Raw genomic sequence first — 20,139 nt, 5'->3', positions numbered from 1 at the left:
CGTCAAGTCGGTTACATAATTTCGTTACTTGCGATCGATTATACAACAGGATGGAAATGTTGCAATGGAAGGGTCCTCTAGAATACAAGCAGGATGGAAAAACTGGAGAGAGATATCAGGAGTGCCCTGTGATAGGAAGGTGCCGATAAAACTTTAAAGGAAAAATTTACTGGACAGCCGTGAGACCAGCTATTGAAACGGTGGCTCCAAGGAAGAACGATATCAGCGGGCTAGAGGGTGTAGAAATGAGGATGCTTCTATGGATGTGAGTGTGGTTTCTCTAGAAAGGATCATACTCTGAAAATTACCGACATCGGGACAAAAATTCAGGAGGCAAGATTAAGGTGGTTTGGCCATCTAATGCGGAGGAACAGTGGCTACGTCAGCGAAAAGATAACATGCATAGAACTCGAAGGGAAGAGGAAGCGTGGGCGTCCAAAGAAGAGGCGGATGGACCTGGTGATACAAGGCCTGACGGAAAGGAGCCTAGGGGAGAGAAGTACGGAAGAGACTTGTTAGATATAGTAACCCTGTGTGGCGCGGAATAAGCTGCGGAAGAAAGGTATTTTCAAAATTTGCAGAGGATTCTAGAGATATTACTTAATGGTGTGTATTCACGAAGAATGGCCAGGGAGCGCAATGTGGCTGATATCGTTTAAAGCGCCACGTTATGTGACGTTCGCGAGCTGCTAGTCGAACACAGCGTCCGATGGTAAGTTTAGCTTAGAGCAGTGCGAAAAACACGTGCTTCTTATTCGGAAGATGCTGTATAGGAGATAGGAGTTATGTTTCACAAAGTAGTTATCGCCAGAGCTCACAAAATGTTTAAAGCTGAATTATTTTAACTTGGACCATGAGCAGGAAATAAGGGACGAATCAGGGCGATGATCACTGAGCTGGAGGCTCTTGGCATTAAAATCCTTTTTTTAGGCAGGCTAAATAGGTATTAAGCCGGCCCCGTGGTGTAGGGGTAGCGTGCCTGCCTCTTACCCGGAGGCCCCGGGTTCGATTCCCGGCCAGGTCAGGGATTTTACCTGGACCTGAGGGCTGGTCCGAGGTCCACTCAGCCTACGTGATTAGAATTGAGGAGCTATCTGACGGTGAGTTAGCGGCCCCGGTTTAGAAAGCCAAGAATAACGGCCGAGAGGATTCGTCGTGCTGACCACACGACACCTCGTAATCTGCAGGCCTTCGGGCTGAGCAGCGGTCGCTTGGTAGGCCAAGGCCCTTTCAGGGCTGTAGTGCCATGGGGTTTGGGTTAAATAGGTATTAAACTGTACTAACTACTAATTCTTCTTCCGCAACCTGGTGGAGTCACTGGTGCAAACTGCGAGTTCACCCTGTTTTACGGCCACATGCCCTTCCTGACACCAATCTCATGTAGAGGGATGTATTCGGTGTTTCTGCGCTAGTTGGTAGTGCGTTGTGTTGTGTGTACAAGAAAGGGAGTGTATGGTAACAAATTCAAATATCCAGTCTCTGGACCAGAGCAATTAAACAGTCGCGGTTAAAACCGAATCGAGCAGGGGACCCTGTGAACCGAACGACTCGATGCTGACCGTTGACCCAAGTAGCCGGACCTCGTACTAACTTAAAATTTAAATTTTAAATATCTCCTGAAAAATGTTAAGTAGGAATTTTATTATATTTGGATGTTGTCTGGTTCCTTAATCAGTCACGGTTAAAATCCGGCCGGAAATCGAACCAAAGACTTCGATGCTGACCGTTCACCCAAGAAGCCGTTCTTTGTATTCATCATCATCATCTACTGAAAGCGTCCGACTCGTTGGCTGAATGGTCAGCGTACTGACCTTCGGTTCAGAGGGTCCCGGGTTCGATTCCCGGCCGGGTCAGGGATTTTAACCTTCATTGGTTAATTCCAATGGCCCGGGGGCTGGGTGTTTGTGCTATCTCCAACATCCCTGCAACTCACACATCACACATAACACTAACCCCCACCACAATAACACGGAGTTACCTACAAATGGCAGATGCCGCCCACCCTCATCGGAGGGTCTGCCTTACAAGGGCTGCGCTCGGCTAGAAACAGCCACACGAAATTTAAAAAAAAAATCTACTAAAGGCAATGCATCGTCGCTGTAGCCAGATCTGAGGATCTTCGGCTACCTTCTTTATTTCGCTATAAGTATGAACCACATGTCAGTTCACCGACGGAGTTCCTGATGTATGACATCCTTGATCGTTCCCTGGGCCTCTTTTCCAGTACTTTACCTTCAGTGATGGTTTGGAGAAGAGCGTCATGTCTCAGTGCGTGTCCAAGGAAGTTTCTTTATCGTATTTAATAAAGTTTGATCCTCCTTTACGTTCTTTAAAACAACTTGTTTTTGTAATTCGTCTCCAAAACCACATTACTGCAGCAATTACTCAAAATTTTAAAATTTGATTATCTCCTGAAAATGTTAAGTAAAGATTTTACTATATTTGGAAGTGATCTGGCCCCTTGGCTGAAATGGTCGGTGTAGTGGCCTTCGTTTTACAGGATGCCGGGTTCGATTCCCAGCCAGACTGAAAAGTTCAATTGCTTGTAGTTAATTGCTCTGGCTGTAGGACTGGGTATCTGTGATTATTCTATCACGCACTTCGTCAGCACAAACAACGCATTACAATCATCACAGAAATGCGTAAGATTCCATTCTTCCACATACTGTAGGATTGGCGTCAAAAAGGGCATCCGATTTTAAAAATGGGCCAAGTCTACATGTGCTATACGGACCGCATCTACGACATCATCAGAGTGCAGCAAAAACTGCAGAGAAAGAAGATGATTTTTTTCCATGAACATTACCACACTTTACTGGGAACAAAGCTAGATAAAATCAACACCTGTACGGTAGATAATTGTGCGTTGTACAGTATTTTTATTTAGTAGATTCTTCACTTGTAGGGGGTAGCGTGCCTGCCTCTCACCCGGAGGCCCCGAGTTCGATTCCCGGCCAGGTCAGGGATTGTACCTGGACCTGAGGGCTGGTTCGAGGTCCACACAGCCTATGTGATTAGAACTGAGGAGCTATCTGACGGTGAGTTAGCGGTCCCGGTCTAGAAAGGCAAGAATAACGGCCGAGAGGCTTCGTCGTGCTGACCACACGACACCTAGTAACATACAGGCCGCGGGCTGAGCAGCGGTCGCTTGGTAGGCCATGGCCCTTCGGGGCTGTTGCGCCATGGGGGTTGGTTCGGCTTAGTTTGGTGAATTTTAAATCGTCCTGTGTGACACCATATTTTTAAACACTTCTTTTGTTGAGTTTGCCCGAATGAAATAATTTGAAACATGCACATATCGAGTTCGTCCTTCGTATTCACACCACAAGACACAATGAAGCAGGGCGACTTCCTTGTATGAGAGATATGTACATTTTCTCCATAGTATAATATTTGTTGTCAATGCAATTACAGTTAGATAACACTGTTTGCATTTGGCGTTGCCAGGTGTGGATGTGGCAGCCTGCTTGTCAAGGAAAACCGAACAAAAATTATCTTCCCTCTCCTACACTGGGACTGATGTCATATCCAAGTAACAAACAAGTGATTCGGTTGCTTGCGAGAAAATCTTTCTGGACATCAAGTAAAATAGGGTCTTGTGACACTAGATGGTACAAAAGAGCAAATTTATCATTTAAAGTTAAGGGAAAGACAAGTCATACATTTATCCATTTCTCACTGCACAACCGTCCAGCTCCATGGCTAAATCGTTAGTGTGCTGGCCTTTGGTCCCAGGGGTCTTGGGTCGATACCCTGGCGGGTTAGGAGATTTTAACCTTCATTGTTTGATTCCAATGGCTCTGGGGCAGGGTGTGAGTGCCGTCTTCAGCATTAGAATTCATCATAGGTAGGGCCCCATCCTCATAGAGCCGCAAGTTGCCTATATGGCGTAAATTCGAAAGAAAATTTTTGTTTCTTCTTTTTTAGAATTTGCTTCACGTCGCACCGACACACATATGTCTTATGGCGACGATACAATAGAAAAGGGCTATGAGCGGAAAGCAAGCGGCTGTGGCCTTAATTAAGGTACAGCCTCAGGATTTGCCTGGTGTGAAAATGGGAAATCACGGAGATCCATCTTCAGGGCTGCTTACACTGGGATTCAAACCGAATATCTCCCGAATGCAAGCTGATAGCTACGTGCCCTAAACCACGTGGCCACTCACTCGGTAAGACTGTTTAAGATAAGTCTTGGTACACGACAAATACTGAATCTGTCAACTGGGCGACTGCCCTACATGCAGGTCATTGGTGATTGATTGATTGATTGATTGGTTGATTGATTGATTGATTGATTGACTGACCTGAACCAGGCCTCTTCAGAGGCGACACTCCATTACCGCACATTCGACAAATAAGCTGGCAGACGATGTAAGTTTAGACAGAAAGTTACCCGAACGTAAGACTAGGAAATCTAATAACAATTCACTAATATAATGACGATGCTCAGTTAGTAACTGCTATTGCCTTATTTCATAAATATCATAATGAATATTATACAGCGATGATAAACAATAACCTTTGTCTCAGATACGATGTGTGGACATTTTGATTTAACACCACTTTGTCTGCCTGAGTATCAGTTTTTGACGTTCCATTTTACTTTACAAAGAGCAAAATATATTCCAATCCCTAACTCCCCTACCTATAAACGAATATATTGAAGATTTTTTGTTTTTGTTTTTGGGAGGTGAACACCGATTATCTAACCAGAGATCTCCCCTTCCAAATCCAACTACAACTGCCGAGTAAGAACCCACGATTGCTTGTGGAATCCAGATGCTGACACAGAAGAATATACTGTATTTTGTTCTAAATAAGCTTCAAAATATATTATAATGGTTCACTATCTGTTATTATTTTTTCGACAAGAAATTCCTATGGACAATTTTGCTCCAAGCCTGGTGTTTTTGTCAGTCATCAATAGAACAACGATAGATTAAATGCAGTGTTAGAACGGTCTTGGTAGGTCGAGTTTCACATTCGAGGATGCGGAGAACATTTTGAAGTGTAAATGTTTCCGTGAAGTTCGTTTCCCTTCACACGTCAAAAACTCAATTTGGACGACGGATGAAACTATTCCGAGGTATTTTTTCGAACATTTTGACACACTTTTGTATGCGAATACGACTTTCTGGCATATCCTCTACCGAGTGAACTGGCTAAACAATTTAGGTCACGTAGGTGTGAGCTTACATTCGGGAGATGGTGGATTTGAACCCCGTTGTCGACAGCCTTGAAGACGGTTTCCGTGGCTTCCCATTTTCACACCAGTCAAGTGCTGGGACAAGACCTTAACTAAGGCCGTAAGACTTTTCTGAGTTGGTGCGACGTAAAGCGAATAGTGAAGTGAATAGCAGTTTTCACATTTTGTAGTTGAATTTCTGTATTGGTAATAATAATAATAATAATAATAATAATAATAATAATAATAATAATAATAATAATAATAATAATAATAATAATATAATATTACAATCGTATGGCCTCTGCTACCGGACTGCAGGCTTTTTGAAGTGGTACCAGCCTACATCACTAACAATTCGTTTGATGGACTACGCGCGGAGAGATGAATGTTCTTCCTCCACACTTCTGGCAACATTATTTTGCTTTCCCTTCTCAGTACCTTTACCAGTGTGCGTCCTAATCTAAGAAAGCGTGGAAATTCTTTTGTGCCTAGTTATAAATATATTAACAAAATACAAGAGTATAAGTAAGTAAGTAAGTAAGTAAGTAAGTAAGTAAGTAAGTAAGTAAGTAAGTAAGAAGACAGATGGTAAGCTATATGAGGCTCAAATCACGAAATCTATCACTGAGTTAACCATGGAATTCAGTACTTCATCAATCAATCAATCAATCAATCAATCAATCAATCAATCAATCAATCAATCAATCAATCAATCAATCAATCAATCAATCAATCAATCAATCAATACTGATCTGCATTTAGGGCAGTCGCCCAGGTGGCAGATTCCCTATCTGTTGTATTCCTAGCCTTTTCTTAAATAATCGCAAAGGAATTGGAAATTTATTGAACATCTCCCTTGGTAAGTTATTCCAATCCCTAACTCCCCTACCTATAAACGAATAAATGCCCTAATTTGTCCCCCTTGAATTCCAGCTTTATCTCCATATAGTGATCTTTCCTACTTTTAAAGGCATCACTCAAATATATCCGTCTACTGATGTCATTCCACGCCATCTCTTTATTGACAGCTCGGAACATACCACTTAGTCGAGCAGCTCGTTGATCTCTACCTACTAATATTCTTGCTTGCTTTGTGCAAAACTGTCGACTGAAGTTATTATAACTGTTTTCCTTTCAATTAAAAATGCTGCTAGTATAAAACTTGAATTTTGTTTCATTTAGAACGGATTTGACACCATATAAAAGGCCGCAGATGGTGTTTATCTCATACCAGTATTGTAATGTGCGGCCAGTATCCAGTATTCGGGGTTCGAACCCCACTGTCGGTAGCCCATTTTCACACCAGGCAAATGCTGGGGCTGTACCTTAATTAAGGCCACGGCCGCTTCCTTCCCACTCCTAGCCCTAGTAAAAAAATGCTAGTTCATTATCTCTAAATATATTGAATATAAGAATGAATAGAAATAATATTGTTACTTTGCCCTCTGACACCAACTTGGCAAATTTGATACTGGCTCAGTTAAAGGTGCTCAAATACTTCAGCCTCGTGTCGGTAGATTTACTGGCTGGTAAAAGAACTGCGGGACAAAATTCCAGCACTTCGGCGTCTCCGAAAACCGTCAGAAATATTTTTAGTGAGACATAAGAACAATAGCATTATTATTATTATGTTACTTTGCCTAAAGCAAGTACAGTAGCTCCTCCCTCCTATGCCGCGGGGTAATACTTTGCCCCACCTACAGGGCGGCCCTGGCTGGTAGTATGATATGTTGTGTGTAAATGAAGATAAGGTGATAAGACAAACACAAACATTTATTCCCTGAGCTAGAGGAATTAACCAGATGGCCAGGGACCTCTGAACCAAAGTCCGCTACCATAACTATTCAACCAAAGAGTCGGAAGCTTGCTTGCTTTCAGTATTCACGATAATATTGGAAAGATACGCTGTAATATTCAGAGAACCATGATTTGAATCCTCGTGTTGACGCTACTTATGGTAGTATGATTCTGTCTCTATTCTTTACACATTTAAGGTGTAATATTCGGAGATCCATGGTTTGAAACCTCGTGTTGACGGTACGCATTGTAGTGTGATTCTGTCTTGATTCTTTACACATTCATTTCAGGAGAATGACAGGAACGTACTTTAATTAAAATACAAGACGGGGTGGGGGTACTTGTCTCATTTCTACACACTTACGTAATATACCTCAGTATGTACCTTCAATAAAGACCTTCATGCACTTCAGCGTTCAGTCTTCAAGACCCTCTGAATTTAAAAAAAGTGCCTCCAGAATCCTCTATATGTAAGTACCTCTGGGGCCTTGTTTAGTTCCACACCTCTTATCATTGAATCATTACCTAAAAAGTGAGTCTTACTATCGTCACCTCCGCTTACCTCCTCTTCTTTTGCCCTTCTTTCATGGCTTAGTTCATTCATTTCACATGACCCAACCATCGAAGCTAGTCCATCGAGTTTATTCTTAACTTAGGCTCCATCTCCTCATTACGAGTTCTGTTCTGACATTGTTCCCACCTGTTCATCCTAGCATTCATTCTCTCCACTTTGCTGTCCGTTACATCTTACTTAAAAGATAAGATAATACCCATCTCCCATAATCCCGGAAACCACAGATCAGGAAGAGGGTATTGCTTATCTATACTACTATTATAAAGAGGAAATATGTGTATGTTTGTTTGTAACGGATAGACTCAAAAACAACCTGAACCGATTTTTAAAATTTCTTCACCTATAGAAAGCTACATTGTCAGTGAGTAACATGGGCTGTATATTATTTTCAAAACAATTCGTGGTCGAGGCACGGGGGGGGGGCGGTATATAAAAATAATAGGCTAATATACGCAAAGTATCGAATTTGTCGTATTAGGACAATACAAATCTCAATTTAATCCTCTTGACACAAATAACAAAACTCGGTAAGCCCTACGAGCCTGAAAACCATGTTTTAAGGCCCTAAAACCAACCGTTACGGAGATACTGGCACCACTCTAGGAATCGGATAAAATAAATGAACTGCCGTAACCATGGCAACGTCAGCTCCATGATTCTAGAGCAGCGAGATTATGCATGTACGTTTGGGTATAGCTGCCAACCAAAATTGGTACACACAAGACTTGTTATCTGGAAAAAATATACTGTTGTGTAAGGCACTCATAGGACTCCTTTGGGCGGAGATGGGAAGGGGGTGAAGTAAAATAATCTTACTACTCTATAAAAATGGATGTGTGTGTGTGTGTGTGTGTGTGTGTGTGAATAACACATCTCCTCCTAAACTCCTGGAGCAATTTCAACCAAACTTGGTTCACTTATTACTTACTATCGGGAGACGAGCACTTTGGGGGTAAGCCATCCCTATCGCCCTTAAGGGAGGGTGTCATGGTGGGTTAGTTATAAAAATAATCGATAATAGTGTCGAATTCATAGTTTTCGCGGTCGCTGAAATGAATAGTGACACTCCGAATTTTTAAAGTTCATGTTCAGCCCCCTTAGGGGTAAGGGTGATGGGGGAGTGAGATATAAAAATAATCGAAAACAGTGCCGAATCTACAATTTTAGGGGTCACTGAGATGAATGGTGACAATCCATATTTTTTATCTTTTAGGGGTGAGGGGCGAGAGGGGGGGGGGCAATCTCATTGACAGTTGAAATCCTGTACATCGTATCTATAGTGCGACAGCTAAGTGTAGGCCTACATATAGTTATCACTTAGTAATTTTTGACAGAATCAAATACTTCCCAGTCGATTCGAGCTTCCACAAGGACGAAGTTTTTTTTTTTTTTTTGCTGGTGGCTTTACGTCGCACCGACACAGATAAGTCTTATGGCGACGATGGGATAGGAAAGGACTAGGAGTTGGAAGGAAGCGGCCGTGGCCTTAATTAAGGTACAGTCCCAGCATTTTCCTGGTGTGAAAATGGGAAACCACGGAAAACCATCTTCAGGGCTGCTGACAGTGGGATTCGAACCCACTATCTCCCGGATGCAAACTCACAGCTGCGCGCCTCTGACCGCACGGCCAACTCGCCCGGTGGACGAAGTTTTACTCGAAAATCAAATAATCTAAAACTTGAAATCAAACACATCTAAATAATTCTAAAACTACATAATAGATCGTAACATATCAATCTGCAAGTCAGAAAGGAATTCTATAAAAGTTCACTTCACACATAACTAACTGGTAATGCAAATCTTAGAAGGTAAATATTCAGAAATTATCCGGGCAACGATAGGTACTACATCTAGTTGTAAAATAAATAAATAAATAAATAAATAAATAAATAAATAAATAAATAAATAAATAAATAAATAAATAAATAAATAAATAAATAAATAAATAAATAAGTAGCCTTGTAAATCTCCTAAAGGCTATGGCCTTCTGCAATGGAGGGACAATGCTCAACTTAACTCATCACTCATCAGGTGAGCAGGTCCGGAGGAGCATTATTAGGTATATTGGTTATTTCTTAGTTTGTTTCGCGAGAACGTATTACTGAAGGTTGTACACTTGTGTAGTCTCACCTCCGAGTGGATGCAATTTGGTCTTTCGAGATCAACAATTCGTGAAAACGTTTTATTACATTCTTGACACTTGTACAGTTTTTCCCAGGGAGGGTTTAGATTCCTTCTTTGTGAAAGCGTACCTCTGCACATTTATTTCTTGCATAGCTTCTCCTCAGAATGTTTGTGCAGGTGTCTTTTAAGTTCTTGAGCGTCTCCCCACGTTCTTTTGTAATCTTTTCTTATTTTTAGCACATAAAGTTTACAAAAGTTGATATCCTATGCTCTATAGCATAAACATAAAACACGAAGAAAGCACAAAAAAAGAATTTGAGGAAAACATCATAAACCATTTTTTAGAAATTGAATAGAGAAAGAATGGCCTGAAATGAATGTTGGAAATATTGTTACTAAATGGAACTTTAAAAACAAACCATGAGACTTCTCGGACATGCTATAAAGGTCCATCGGTTACTCCGGAAACGTGATTCTGTGAAGTGAGGGTCACCACACTAGTCATGCATACCACGTCCGACATCTCAAATGAATATTAATATTATGTTATGAAAACATGCAATTTAAATACATCTTACTTAAAAATAAGACATCCCGAGTCCACCCTGAGTTCACTCACGAGCAGGAATTTATTCTCAAAATAGCCTGATATGTGTAGGCTACTACTATATAAATTTCTAAAATAGGGTTTTCAAGGTATGTTCATCACACGCAAGTTTACGGGCTTGATGACCAAAGGTAGCCCACATCCACATTCATGTAGGTGATTGTAGATATTAAATACAAGTATACATCTTCTAAACGATAAAAATCGATGAGCAATAGAATTCATTCCGAAAGTATACTATCATGAATTATCATCCTCCCAGAAACAAAACTCAATGAACTCATCGGGGAAGTAATTTTTCATACCGTCCTGTTATGGCTGATATGTATACAGTTACATTATCGCAACTCTCGATGGAGATTTCTTATCACTTTCCTTGTTCGCATTTTCCCTCCTCATACAGAAATATCTCAACGGAAACGACACGCCTCTAGATTAAAATGTAAGTCAATCAAGCAGGAAAGTGTTGGCTAGGTGTTCAGTTCTGGCTAGATGTTCTCAACTGGAAAATGTAAATAAAAATAAATATCTATCGACATTCTAGAGCCTCTTGGCTAAGGTGGCAGCGCCCCGGCCTCTCATCTCTGGGTTTCATGGTTCAAATCCCTGTCAATCCATAAGAGATTTATGCTGGACAAAGCGGAGGTAGGACAGGTTTCTTCCGGGTACTCCGGTTTTCCCTGTCATCTTTAATTCCAGCAACACTCTCCAATACTATTGCCTTTCATCTGTCAGTCATTAATCATTGCCTCAAGGAGTGCTAGAGGCTTCGGCAGCCGGCACAATTCCTATCCTTGCTACTAGATGGGGGTTTCACTCATTCATTTCCTAACCCGGTCAAATGACTGGAAACAGGCTGTGGATTTTAATTTTAATTTTCATCTACCCGCATTTTAATTGTAAATTCGTAAAAAGGAGTTCGTACTTACTGCCGTAGAAGTAGGATCTAAGCTTTCTTCAAACTCATGGCCGAATACTTCAAACCACATCCCTCCATTATTTGCTTTGTACTTACATTTCCCAAAGGAAAATATATTCTTATTCTCTTTTAAACAAAATAATAATAATAACAACTACATAATGGACTTAGTTTTCTATTAGGAGCGTAATAGCCGAATGGCTTAGTCGCTGAAAACATGGTCGCGGATTGAATCTCTAGCAAAACATAAGAAATTTTTGAAATGGAAATTCATATCTCTGTGGTTCTGATTCCACATAAAACTGGAGGTCCCTTGGCTAAGAATACAACATCAACAGTTACGTAATGCTATAAGCTTTCCGTCTTCATTTTACAGTTTCAAGATTTATTTTAATTGACGCAGCTCGGCCCAAGTCGATTTTTTTGCAAATCCACGTTTGTGTCCTTTGTGTTATGCAAAATATCAGCAATTGGAACATAAAAGTATGAAAGTTTTAGCTATTGCAGTGAAGTGGATTGGGTAAACCTTGACTGTCAGAAGTTAGATGAAACCTTCTGGGAGATAATACTTAAATATACGCAGCTTTGTGTGTGTGTGTGTGTGTGTGTGTGTGTGTGTGTTTGTGTGTTTGTGTGTGTTTATTTTTTGTGCAGTGACAAATTATTGTATTTCAGAAAATATAGAAGCTCGAATGAGATTATTTGCAATTTATATTACCATCTGTCGTCGTCTCCATTTGCCGAAATAGGCCAACGATTCTGCCTCTGTCGTTGCTTTAAAACAGAGATTTGCAAACTAATTAGGTTCTCATGAGTGAAGACGTGGAAGTATGTAGGTATTTAGTTGACTTCTTTATATACATGTAATATAGCGGGGGTCTTCGTATAACTTTTACACTCGATAATTGTTACATACATAGTTTGAGGATATCTTTAACTGAATAAGCAGAATTAAGCCCAAGTCTCAGAAATGATCTTCCGGTATCTAACGGAAGGTTTCTACTATTAAGAAATATAAAAACTATTATTGTGAGCGACATTTTGAAGCTAGGTATGTGATTTCCCGTAATCATTTTCAGAACATTCTATTGCCCATTTACTGCAATTTGCGAATATCTTTTACGATTTAGGCAGCGTCAAGCAGCGACACAGGCATACTCTTTTCGTACCTAGCGTAAGTTTTCTGCTGTTAAAGAATATGAAAACTACTTTTATCGGTAACGTTTTAAAGATAGATCTGTCGGTCCTTCGGATATTTGCAGAACGTTTCATGCTCTTCAATTCGTACACATGTATTTTTGTATAGCGCGATCAGATGCAAATAGGTAAAACAGGGGACAAAACTGTTTTAAAGGAAGTACACTGCCGAAAAAAAGACACAAAAATCCTCCATTGAGAATCTGAATTTATACTTGCGTATTCTAATTTTCACATACATAAACAAAATTTATCTATTTCCATTTTACACAGTAAATTCTTACAAAAATTAAACAATGAAACTAATTTACAAGCCATGCTGATACTTTTCTGAACATTCAGTTGCCTTTGGGAGTTTTGGAATGTCTAACATATATACATGTCAATTCCTTTAGATTATATTGAGCCAATGAGAATATTTTCACATATTCTACTTTGAAACGGTTCCTATTAGTCCATTGTGCTGGGATCAATGAAAATATTCTTTTTACATTTGCACTGTACCCTGGTATAGAAAAAAAGTATTCTGCAAGTTTTAATAACTCTGAACTACAATAGACTTTGCCCATTTCTGACTACAAGGTAACTTGTTATATTCAGACAAGACGGGCTCCAATCCTCAGACCTTAATGCTACTCTCGATCGTTCAAAGATGGCGAATCGAGTAGCCGGACATATTGGAAATGTGGGTTTGTTTTGGTTTGTTGCTATCGTATGTAGTCGGTGTAATTTCATGAAAGTTGACGATAAATGTTAGTTTCTTTGTAGAATATAAGTGTGTGAGTGTATTTATGAGTCGGTGGACACTTAGGATCCGTAATCATACGCGGTAATGTGAGAATGTGTGTGCTTTGAGTGTGTTGTGAACGACGTTTAAGTATAACTATGGCAATATCTCTCATACATCTATTCTTAAGTTTTCTGAGGAATACAACGTTAAGAGAGAAATGGATTAGGATTATACATAGTGCTTATTTTGAAGTCGATGACAAAACTGTAGTGTGCATACTTCATTTTGAGAATAAGACTGAGGTATTCTTAAATGCTATTTGTTCGGGGCGTCGACCTAGATCTTTTGCCCCTAAGTCTGAGGTTAGGGAAGACTTTTCTCTAATTCCAAGTGGTGAACCTATTCGTGTTCTTCGAAGAGTATTAATTTAGATATAATATAATTGATATTGTGATATTCCGTCAGTGTCTATGTGCTTCAAAGTGTCGAGTGATTTAGATGCAAGTGTGTTTTACAATAATCCGTGCTGCCTGCGGAAATGTTTGGCTGGATCTTGGAGTGTAATAAAACTTATGTGTGTCGGATGGAACAATCTGTACACTGTTACACAGAAGAGGTAGTGACTTGGAGAGATTAGCTGGGTTTTTAACGTAGGGTTTTACACTACCAACGCCTTCCGATTCATGCTGTGGTTATCTGTTATAAAGCAGACTACTCCGAACTGAAGCTTGTCCATGTGGTCAAATATCAATGTTTAGAGTCAGTAGAGATTTTGTACTCACGTTCTTTAATGGGTACCCTAAAAACCTATTATATCTTTATTAGTGCCTGAGCGTTTCATTACTAAGGTTACCATCATTGTGTGAAGTGCTGCTATGCCACATTCCAACATTATGTTAGCATTATCAGGGCCGTTCACTGGGTTAACATAATCATTATGGGTGTACTCGGGCTGAGTGGCTCAGACAGTTAAGGCGCTGGCCTTCTGACCCCAAGTTGGCTGGCTCAGTCCGGTGGTATTTGAAGGTGCTCAAATACGTCAGCCTCGTATCGGTAGATTTACTGGCACGTAAAAGAACTCCTACGGGACAAAATTCAGGTATCTCGGCGTCTCCTAAAATCGTAAAAGTAGTTAGTGGGACGTAAGTAATGTCATGTAGCTGTTATAGCCTGGTTCAGCTCCTATAAGACAGACCCACTGCCAAGGTAGACAGCGTCTGCTGTTTATACGAAAATTGCGTGTTGTTGTGAAGGAGGGTAGGTTTGTGTGTATTGCGTGAGTTATAGAAATGTTGTATACAGCACAAATACACAACCCTCAAGCCAAGGAAAATTAACCATTCCTTATTAAAATAAAAATACCTTGTAGGGAATCGCACCTAGAATCCCGTGGCCCGAAGACCACGAAGCTGACCAGCCAGCCACGGAGTCGGATACCTCGATCCATACATTTTTCAATCAATCGATCAATCAATCAATCAATCAATCAATCAATCAATCAATCAATCAATCAATCAATCAATCAATCAATCAATCAATCAATCAATCAATCAATCAATCAATCAATCAATCAATCAATCAATCAATCAATCAATCAATCAATCAATCAATCAATCAATCAATACTGATCTGCATTTAGGGCAGTCGCCCAGGTGGCAGATTCCCTATCTGTTGTTTTCCTAGCCTTTTCTTAGGAGAGAGGTTGCTTTGTTGGATTCTTGATTGCTAAATGTAAGCTGTATTGATATCAAATCATCATTCTCTTCGGTTTCCTCTAAATATGCATTTTACTGGAGAATTTTAAGTTAAATGAAATAATAATAATAATAATAATAATAATAATAATAATAATAATAATAATAATAATAAGACGAAGATGTAGGCCTAACGTTCTCTTTTTTAATTTTTAATGACGTCTAAAACTGCTTACTAAAAGTAAACTTGCGTTGGTGATCAAATGGTCAGTGAACTAGCTCGTGTGCCTGCGGCAGTTGGTTCGATTCCATTCAGTGTACCCACTTAACAGAACTATAATTCTCGACACTCGAATCCGCCTAGACAGAGTCCTCTCAGTTAAGCGAGTAGAAACGGCGACAGTTACATTGACTACGGCGATGTGATCTAAACGCAAAATACAAGGAGAAAAATTTCATTTCCAACCTGATTTTAGTGACATTCTATTAGACGTTGCCTTTATAATTTCTTGATACCAGCTGCGATTCCGGCTGACGGCAGAGGCATCTGACAGTGTTTAAATGCGATACCGGGCGAGTTGGCCGTGCGGTTAGGGGCGCGCAGCAATGAGTTTTCATTCGGGAGATAATGGGTTCAAACCCCACTGTTGGCAGCCCTGAAGATGGTTTTCCGCTGTTTCCCGATTTCACATCAGGCAAAAGCTGGGACTGTACCTTAATTATGGATACGGCCGCTTCCTTCCCACTCCTAGCCCTTTCCTATGCCATTGTCGCCATAAGACCTATCTGTGTCGGTGAGACGTAAAACAAATAGCAAGAAATAAAAAATGTAATAATAATTAAATGCGACAACACCTATCGTTAATTCCCCATGTATTAAGCAACTAAGGCACCATGGTGTCTTCTAAGATAGAGTTAGAAAGGGTGTTAATCAAATAAAATCATCATCACCATCAATACACACTTTCAATAGTTCCGTTCTTTCTTTCTTTCTTAATCTGCTTACCCTCCAGGGTTGGTTGTTCCCTCGGACTCAGCGAGGGATCCCACCTCTACCACATCAAGGGCAGTGTCCTGGAGCTTCTGACTCTGGGTTGGGAGATACAACTGGGGAGGATGACCAGTACCTCGCCCAGGCGGCCTCACCTGCTATGCTGAACAGGGGCCTTACGGGGGGATGGGAAGATTGGAAGGGATAGAGAAGGAAGAGGGAAGGAAGCGGCCATGGTCTTAATTTAGGTACCATCCCGGCATTTGCCTGGAGGAGAAGTGGGAAACCATGGAAAACCACTTCCAGGATGGCAGAGGTGGGAATCGAACCCACCTCTACTCAGTTGACCTCCCAAGGCTGAATGGACCCCATTCCAGCCCTCGTACCACTTTTCAAATTTCGTGGCAGAGCCGGGAATCGAACCCGGGCCTGCGGGGGCGGCAGCTATTCACACGAACCACTACACCACAGAGGCGGTCTCCGTACTAATGTCACCTAGTAGAATTTGATTACAATAATTTCCTTTAAATTTGCATATTATTATTTGAATCAAAAAATATTATCACATTGGAGGATTTCATACAGGTACTCTAATGTGCTATCATTTATATGTGCCGAGCTGATAAGCTTGAAGAAAGAGCGGTGGAAACTCAGTGAAAGTGGACGGCTAGGAGATAGGTATGGCCATTATTTGAATTGTATTTATGTTTAATATATGTTTGTGTTTTTATGTTTCCAGTTATAAGTTTCAATTAACACTTTGAAGGTATAGATAAGAATTATTTTACCTGACAGAGTGAATGAAATGGGACATTTTAAAACTTTTCACCATTACCTGTCAGGCTCAGATTTATTTCATGTGCGAATGTAAAGATTGAAGCACAGAATAAAAGTCTGGCACTAGAGTAGAAATAATGAAGAAGTGGCTCAGAGGGTAGAGCGCTGAATGTCCGAGCCTATCTTGGCAGGTTCGACCCTGGCTCAGTACGCTGATATTTGAAGGTGCTCAATTTTGTCAGCCTCGTGTCGGTAGATTTACTGGTACGTAAATGATCTCGTGCGAGATAAAATTCCGGCACCTCGGCGTCTCCGAAAATTAGTGGGTCGTAAAATCAGTAACATTATTGTTATCACTTATATGTTCCTCTGAATGTTTGAACTAATTAAAGAAAATTAAAGTAAATTGCATTACAGTTTTTAATTGTTTCTGCTCTCCTCAGGAACACATTTTAATTAATACCCATGAATTAGAACCATATGCTTTCACCTAGAAGCAACCTGAACCATCCCTGGGATAAAAGTGTACACGTGTCATTAATGCAACAGTATGTTTTCGCGAATTGTTGTTCCAGAAAAACTCCATTGCCTTCACTCGGGGGTGAGACTACACAAGTGTACAATATGCGGTAATACGTTATAATGAAAAACTACAGATTAACCAATATAATAATGCTCTTCAGGACCTGCTCACCTGATGAGCTAAACTGAGCACTGTCCCTGCATTGCAGGAGGCCATAGCCCTTAGGGGATTCATACGGCTAATTTATTTATTTATTTATATATTTATTTTAATTTATTTAGTTAATTTGCTAGTGTGTTGCTTATACGTGTTGTCAATTCTATTATAAGAACGGGAATGAGTCTTTAATTCCATATTATTATTATTATTATTATTATTATTATTATTATTATTATTATTATTATTATACATCCTTAATAATAATAATAATAATAATAATAATAATAATAATAATAATAATAATCAATAATTTGCATTTAGGGCTGTCACCCAGGTGGTAAATACCCTATCAATTGTTTACCTAGCTTTTTATTAAATATTTTCAATGAACTTGGAAATGTATGGAACCTTTTCTTTGATCATTTATGCCAATCCCTTACTCCTTGTTCTATAAATTAATATTTGCCTCAATATGTCCTCTTGAAATCCAAGTTTATCTTCATATTATGAACTTTCCTACTTTTTAAATCTCCATTCATGCTTATCCTTATAATTATGTCATTCCATACCAACTCTCTACTGACAGCTCGAAACCTACCACATAGCCGGGCATCTCGTCTCCTTACTCCTAAGTCTTCGCAGTCCAAAGTTTGCAACAGTTTTGTAACACCACACCTTTGGCAGATCATCGATTTTACATCCCGCTAACTACTTTGACGGTTTTCAAAGTCGTCGCAGAAATTCTTTCACTTGCCAGTAAATCTGCATACATGAGGCTTATGTACTTATTCTGAACACCTTGAAATACCATTGGACTGAGCCAGGACTGAACCTGTAAATTCGGGCTCAGAAAGCTTTCTATCTGTCGGAACCTCTCAGCCCGGAATAATAATAATAATAATAATAATAATAATAATAATAATAATAATAATAATAATAATAATAATAATAATAATAATAATAATACATGAACTATGAATTAAAAATATTTAAATCGAAGATAATTATTTGAGATCCGAACTGACCTGCAACTGTTGATCCGATACTGAAGCTTACAACCAGGATGAAGAATTCCAAAGGGTAGCTGCTACATCGACGACACATCCTGACGAGTTGTGTGACAGTGGTACAATGCCGAACGAGTTGCGGTGGATGCAACACTTCTGCTAGTTGCAGCACTTTATGTTACCATGTGTGACGTCATACCAGGATAACTGGCCGCACTGCGATGGTAGCGCGGTAGCGAAATGCATTCGTCATCGCTTAGCTAGAAACTTATACTCGTACTTCAGGTGACGTACCTAAAGGTGTGATCTGTGGAATTATTGTGTGATATTATCTCAGGGGTGTATTGTTCTGCGTGTTCGGTATAAAAAGAACAAAACAAAACAGAATTCTCAGGGAAACACCGTGCGAAGAGCACATTGTAACAATGGCGTATGGGGGCTTTTAATGCCGGGAGTGTCCGAGGACAAGTTCGGCTCGCCAAATGCAGGTTTTTCGATTTGACGTTCTTAGGCGACCTGCGTGTTGTGATGAGGTGAAATGATACACCCAGCCCCCGTGCCAGCGGAATTAACCAATTATGGTTAACATTTCCGATCCTGCCGGAAATCGAACCCGGGACCCCTGTGACCAAACGCCAGCACGCCAACCATTTAGCCATGGAGCCGGACAATGACACGATACAAATATGTAAATGAATAATGTTTTATTGTCCGACTTCACTCACTCCTTTTTTAGAGCATTCTCATGTCCCCAGTACCAACTTATTTTTTTCCTATTGGCTTTACGTCGCACCGACACAGATATATCTTATGGCGCCGATGGGAGAGGAAAGAGCTAGGACTGGGAGGGAAGTGGCCGTGGCCTTAATTAAGGTGCAGCCTCAGCATTTGCCTGGTATGACAACGGGAAACCACGGAAAACCATCTTCAGGGCTGCCGACGGTGGGGTTCGAACCTACTATCTCTCGAATACTGGATACTGGCCGCACTTAAGCGACTGCAGCTATCGAGCTCGGTCTGGTACAACTAGCAAGCTCGGATATTATGCATTTGTTAATGTTGCATAAGTATTTACAATGTGTCTACAATTATCTCTGCTATTTCTCTTTTGTTTTAATAGACAATTGTTATTTACGTCTAGTTCTTTGGGTGAATGGTCAGCGTACTGGCCTTAGGCTCAGGGTGTACCCGGTTCGATTCACTGCTGGGTCGGGGATTTAGACTTTGTCTGGTTAATTGCTCTAGCTCGGGGGTTGGGTGCTTGTATTCATTTTAATCACAGATGGGAAGTAATTGAGTAAAAGTAATTGAATTATTTAGTAATTTTTACTCGTAATCGTTAATTTTCACAAAATGTAATTTTTACTCGTAATCGTTACTTTTCACAAAATGTAATTTTTACTCGTAATCGTTACTTTTCACAAAATATAATTTTTACTCGTAATCGTTACTTTCTACAAAATATAATTTTTACTCGTAATCGTTACTTTCTACAAAATATAATTTTTACTCGTAATCGTTACTTTTCACAAAATATAATTTTTACTCGTAATCGTTACTTTCCACAAAATATAGGTTTTACTCGTAATCGTTACTTTCCACAAAATATAGGTTTTACTCGTAATCGTTACTTTTCACAAAAATGTAATTTTTACTCGTAATCGTTACTTTTCACAAAATTTAATTTTTACTCGTAATCGTTACTTTTCACAAAATGTAATTTTTACTCGTAATTTACTTCTTGAAATGAAACTCTAATCGTTACATTTTAGCAATCGTTATATTGCAGTAATCGATATAAATCGCATCGAGAGCTTAGCAACTTTGGAGCTTCAGCACTCGCGCCAGGGGA

At 40.0% G+C, this 20,139-nt stretch overlaps 1 protein-coding gene across 1 annotated transcript in view; it reads right to left on the bottom strand.

Annotated features, from left to right (window-relative positions):
* Positions 1-18,466, bottom strand: part of LOC136877452 (uncharacterized) — a 32,331-nt gene extending 13,865 nt beyond the window's left edge. Inside the window, exon 1 of the mRNA XM_067151502.2 lies at positions 18,306-18,466. Coding sequence (XP_067007603.2) covers positions 18,306-18,384 — 79 coding nt within the window. The 5' untranslated portion in view covers positions 18,385-18,466. The remainder of the gene's footprint in view (positions 1-18,305) is intronic.
* Between the last annotated feature and the right edge of the window lie 1,673 nt (positions 18,467-20,139).

The sequence above is a fragment of the Anabrus simplex genome, chromosome 7, assembly GCF_040414725.1.
Source record: "Anabrus simplex isolate iqAnaSimp1 chromosome 7, ASM4041472v1, whole genome shotgun sequence".
In the NCBI taxonomy this organism is placed as follows: domain Eukaryota; kingdom Metazoa; phylum Arthropoda; class Insecta; order Orthoptera; family Tettigoniidae; genus Anabrus; species Anabrus simplex.
This window is presented reverse-complemented; position numbering and strand designations above follow the sequence as displayed.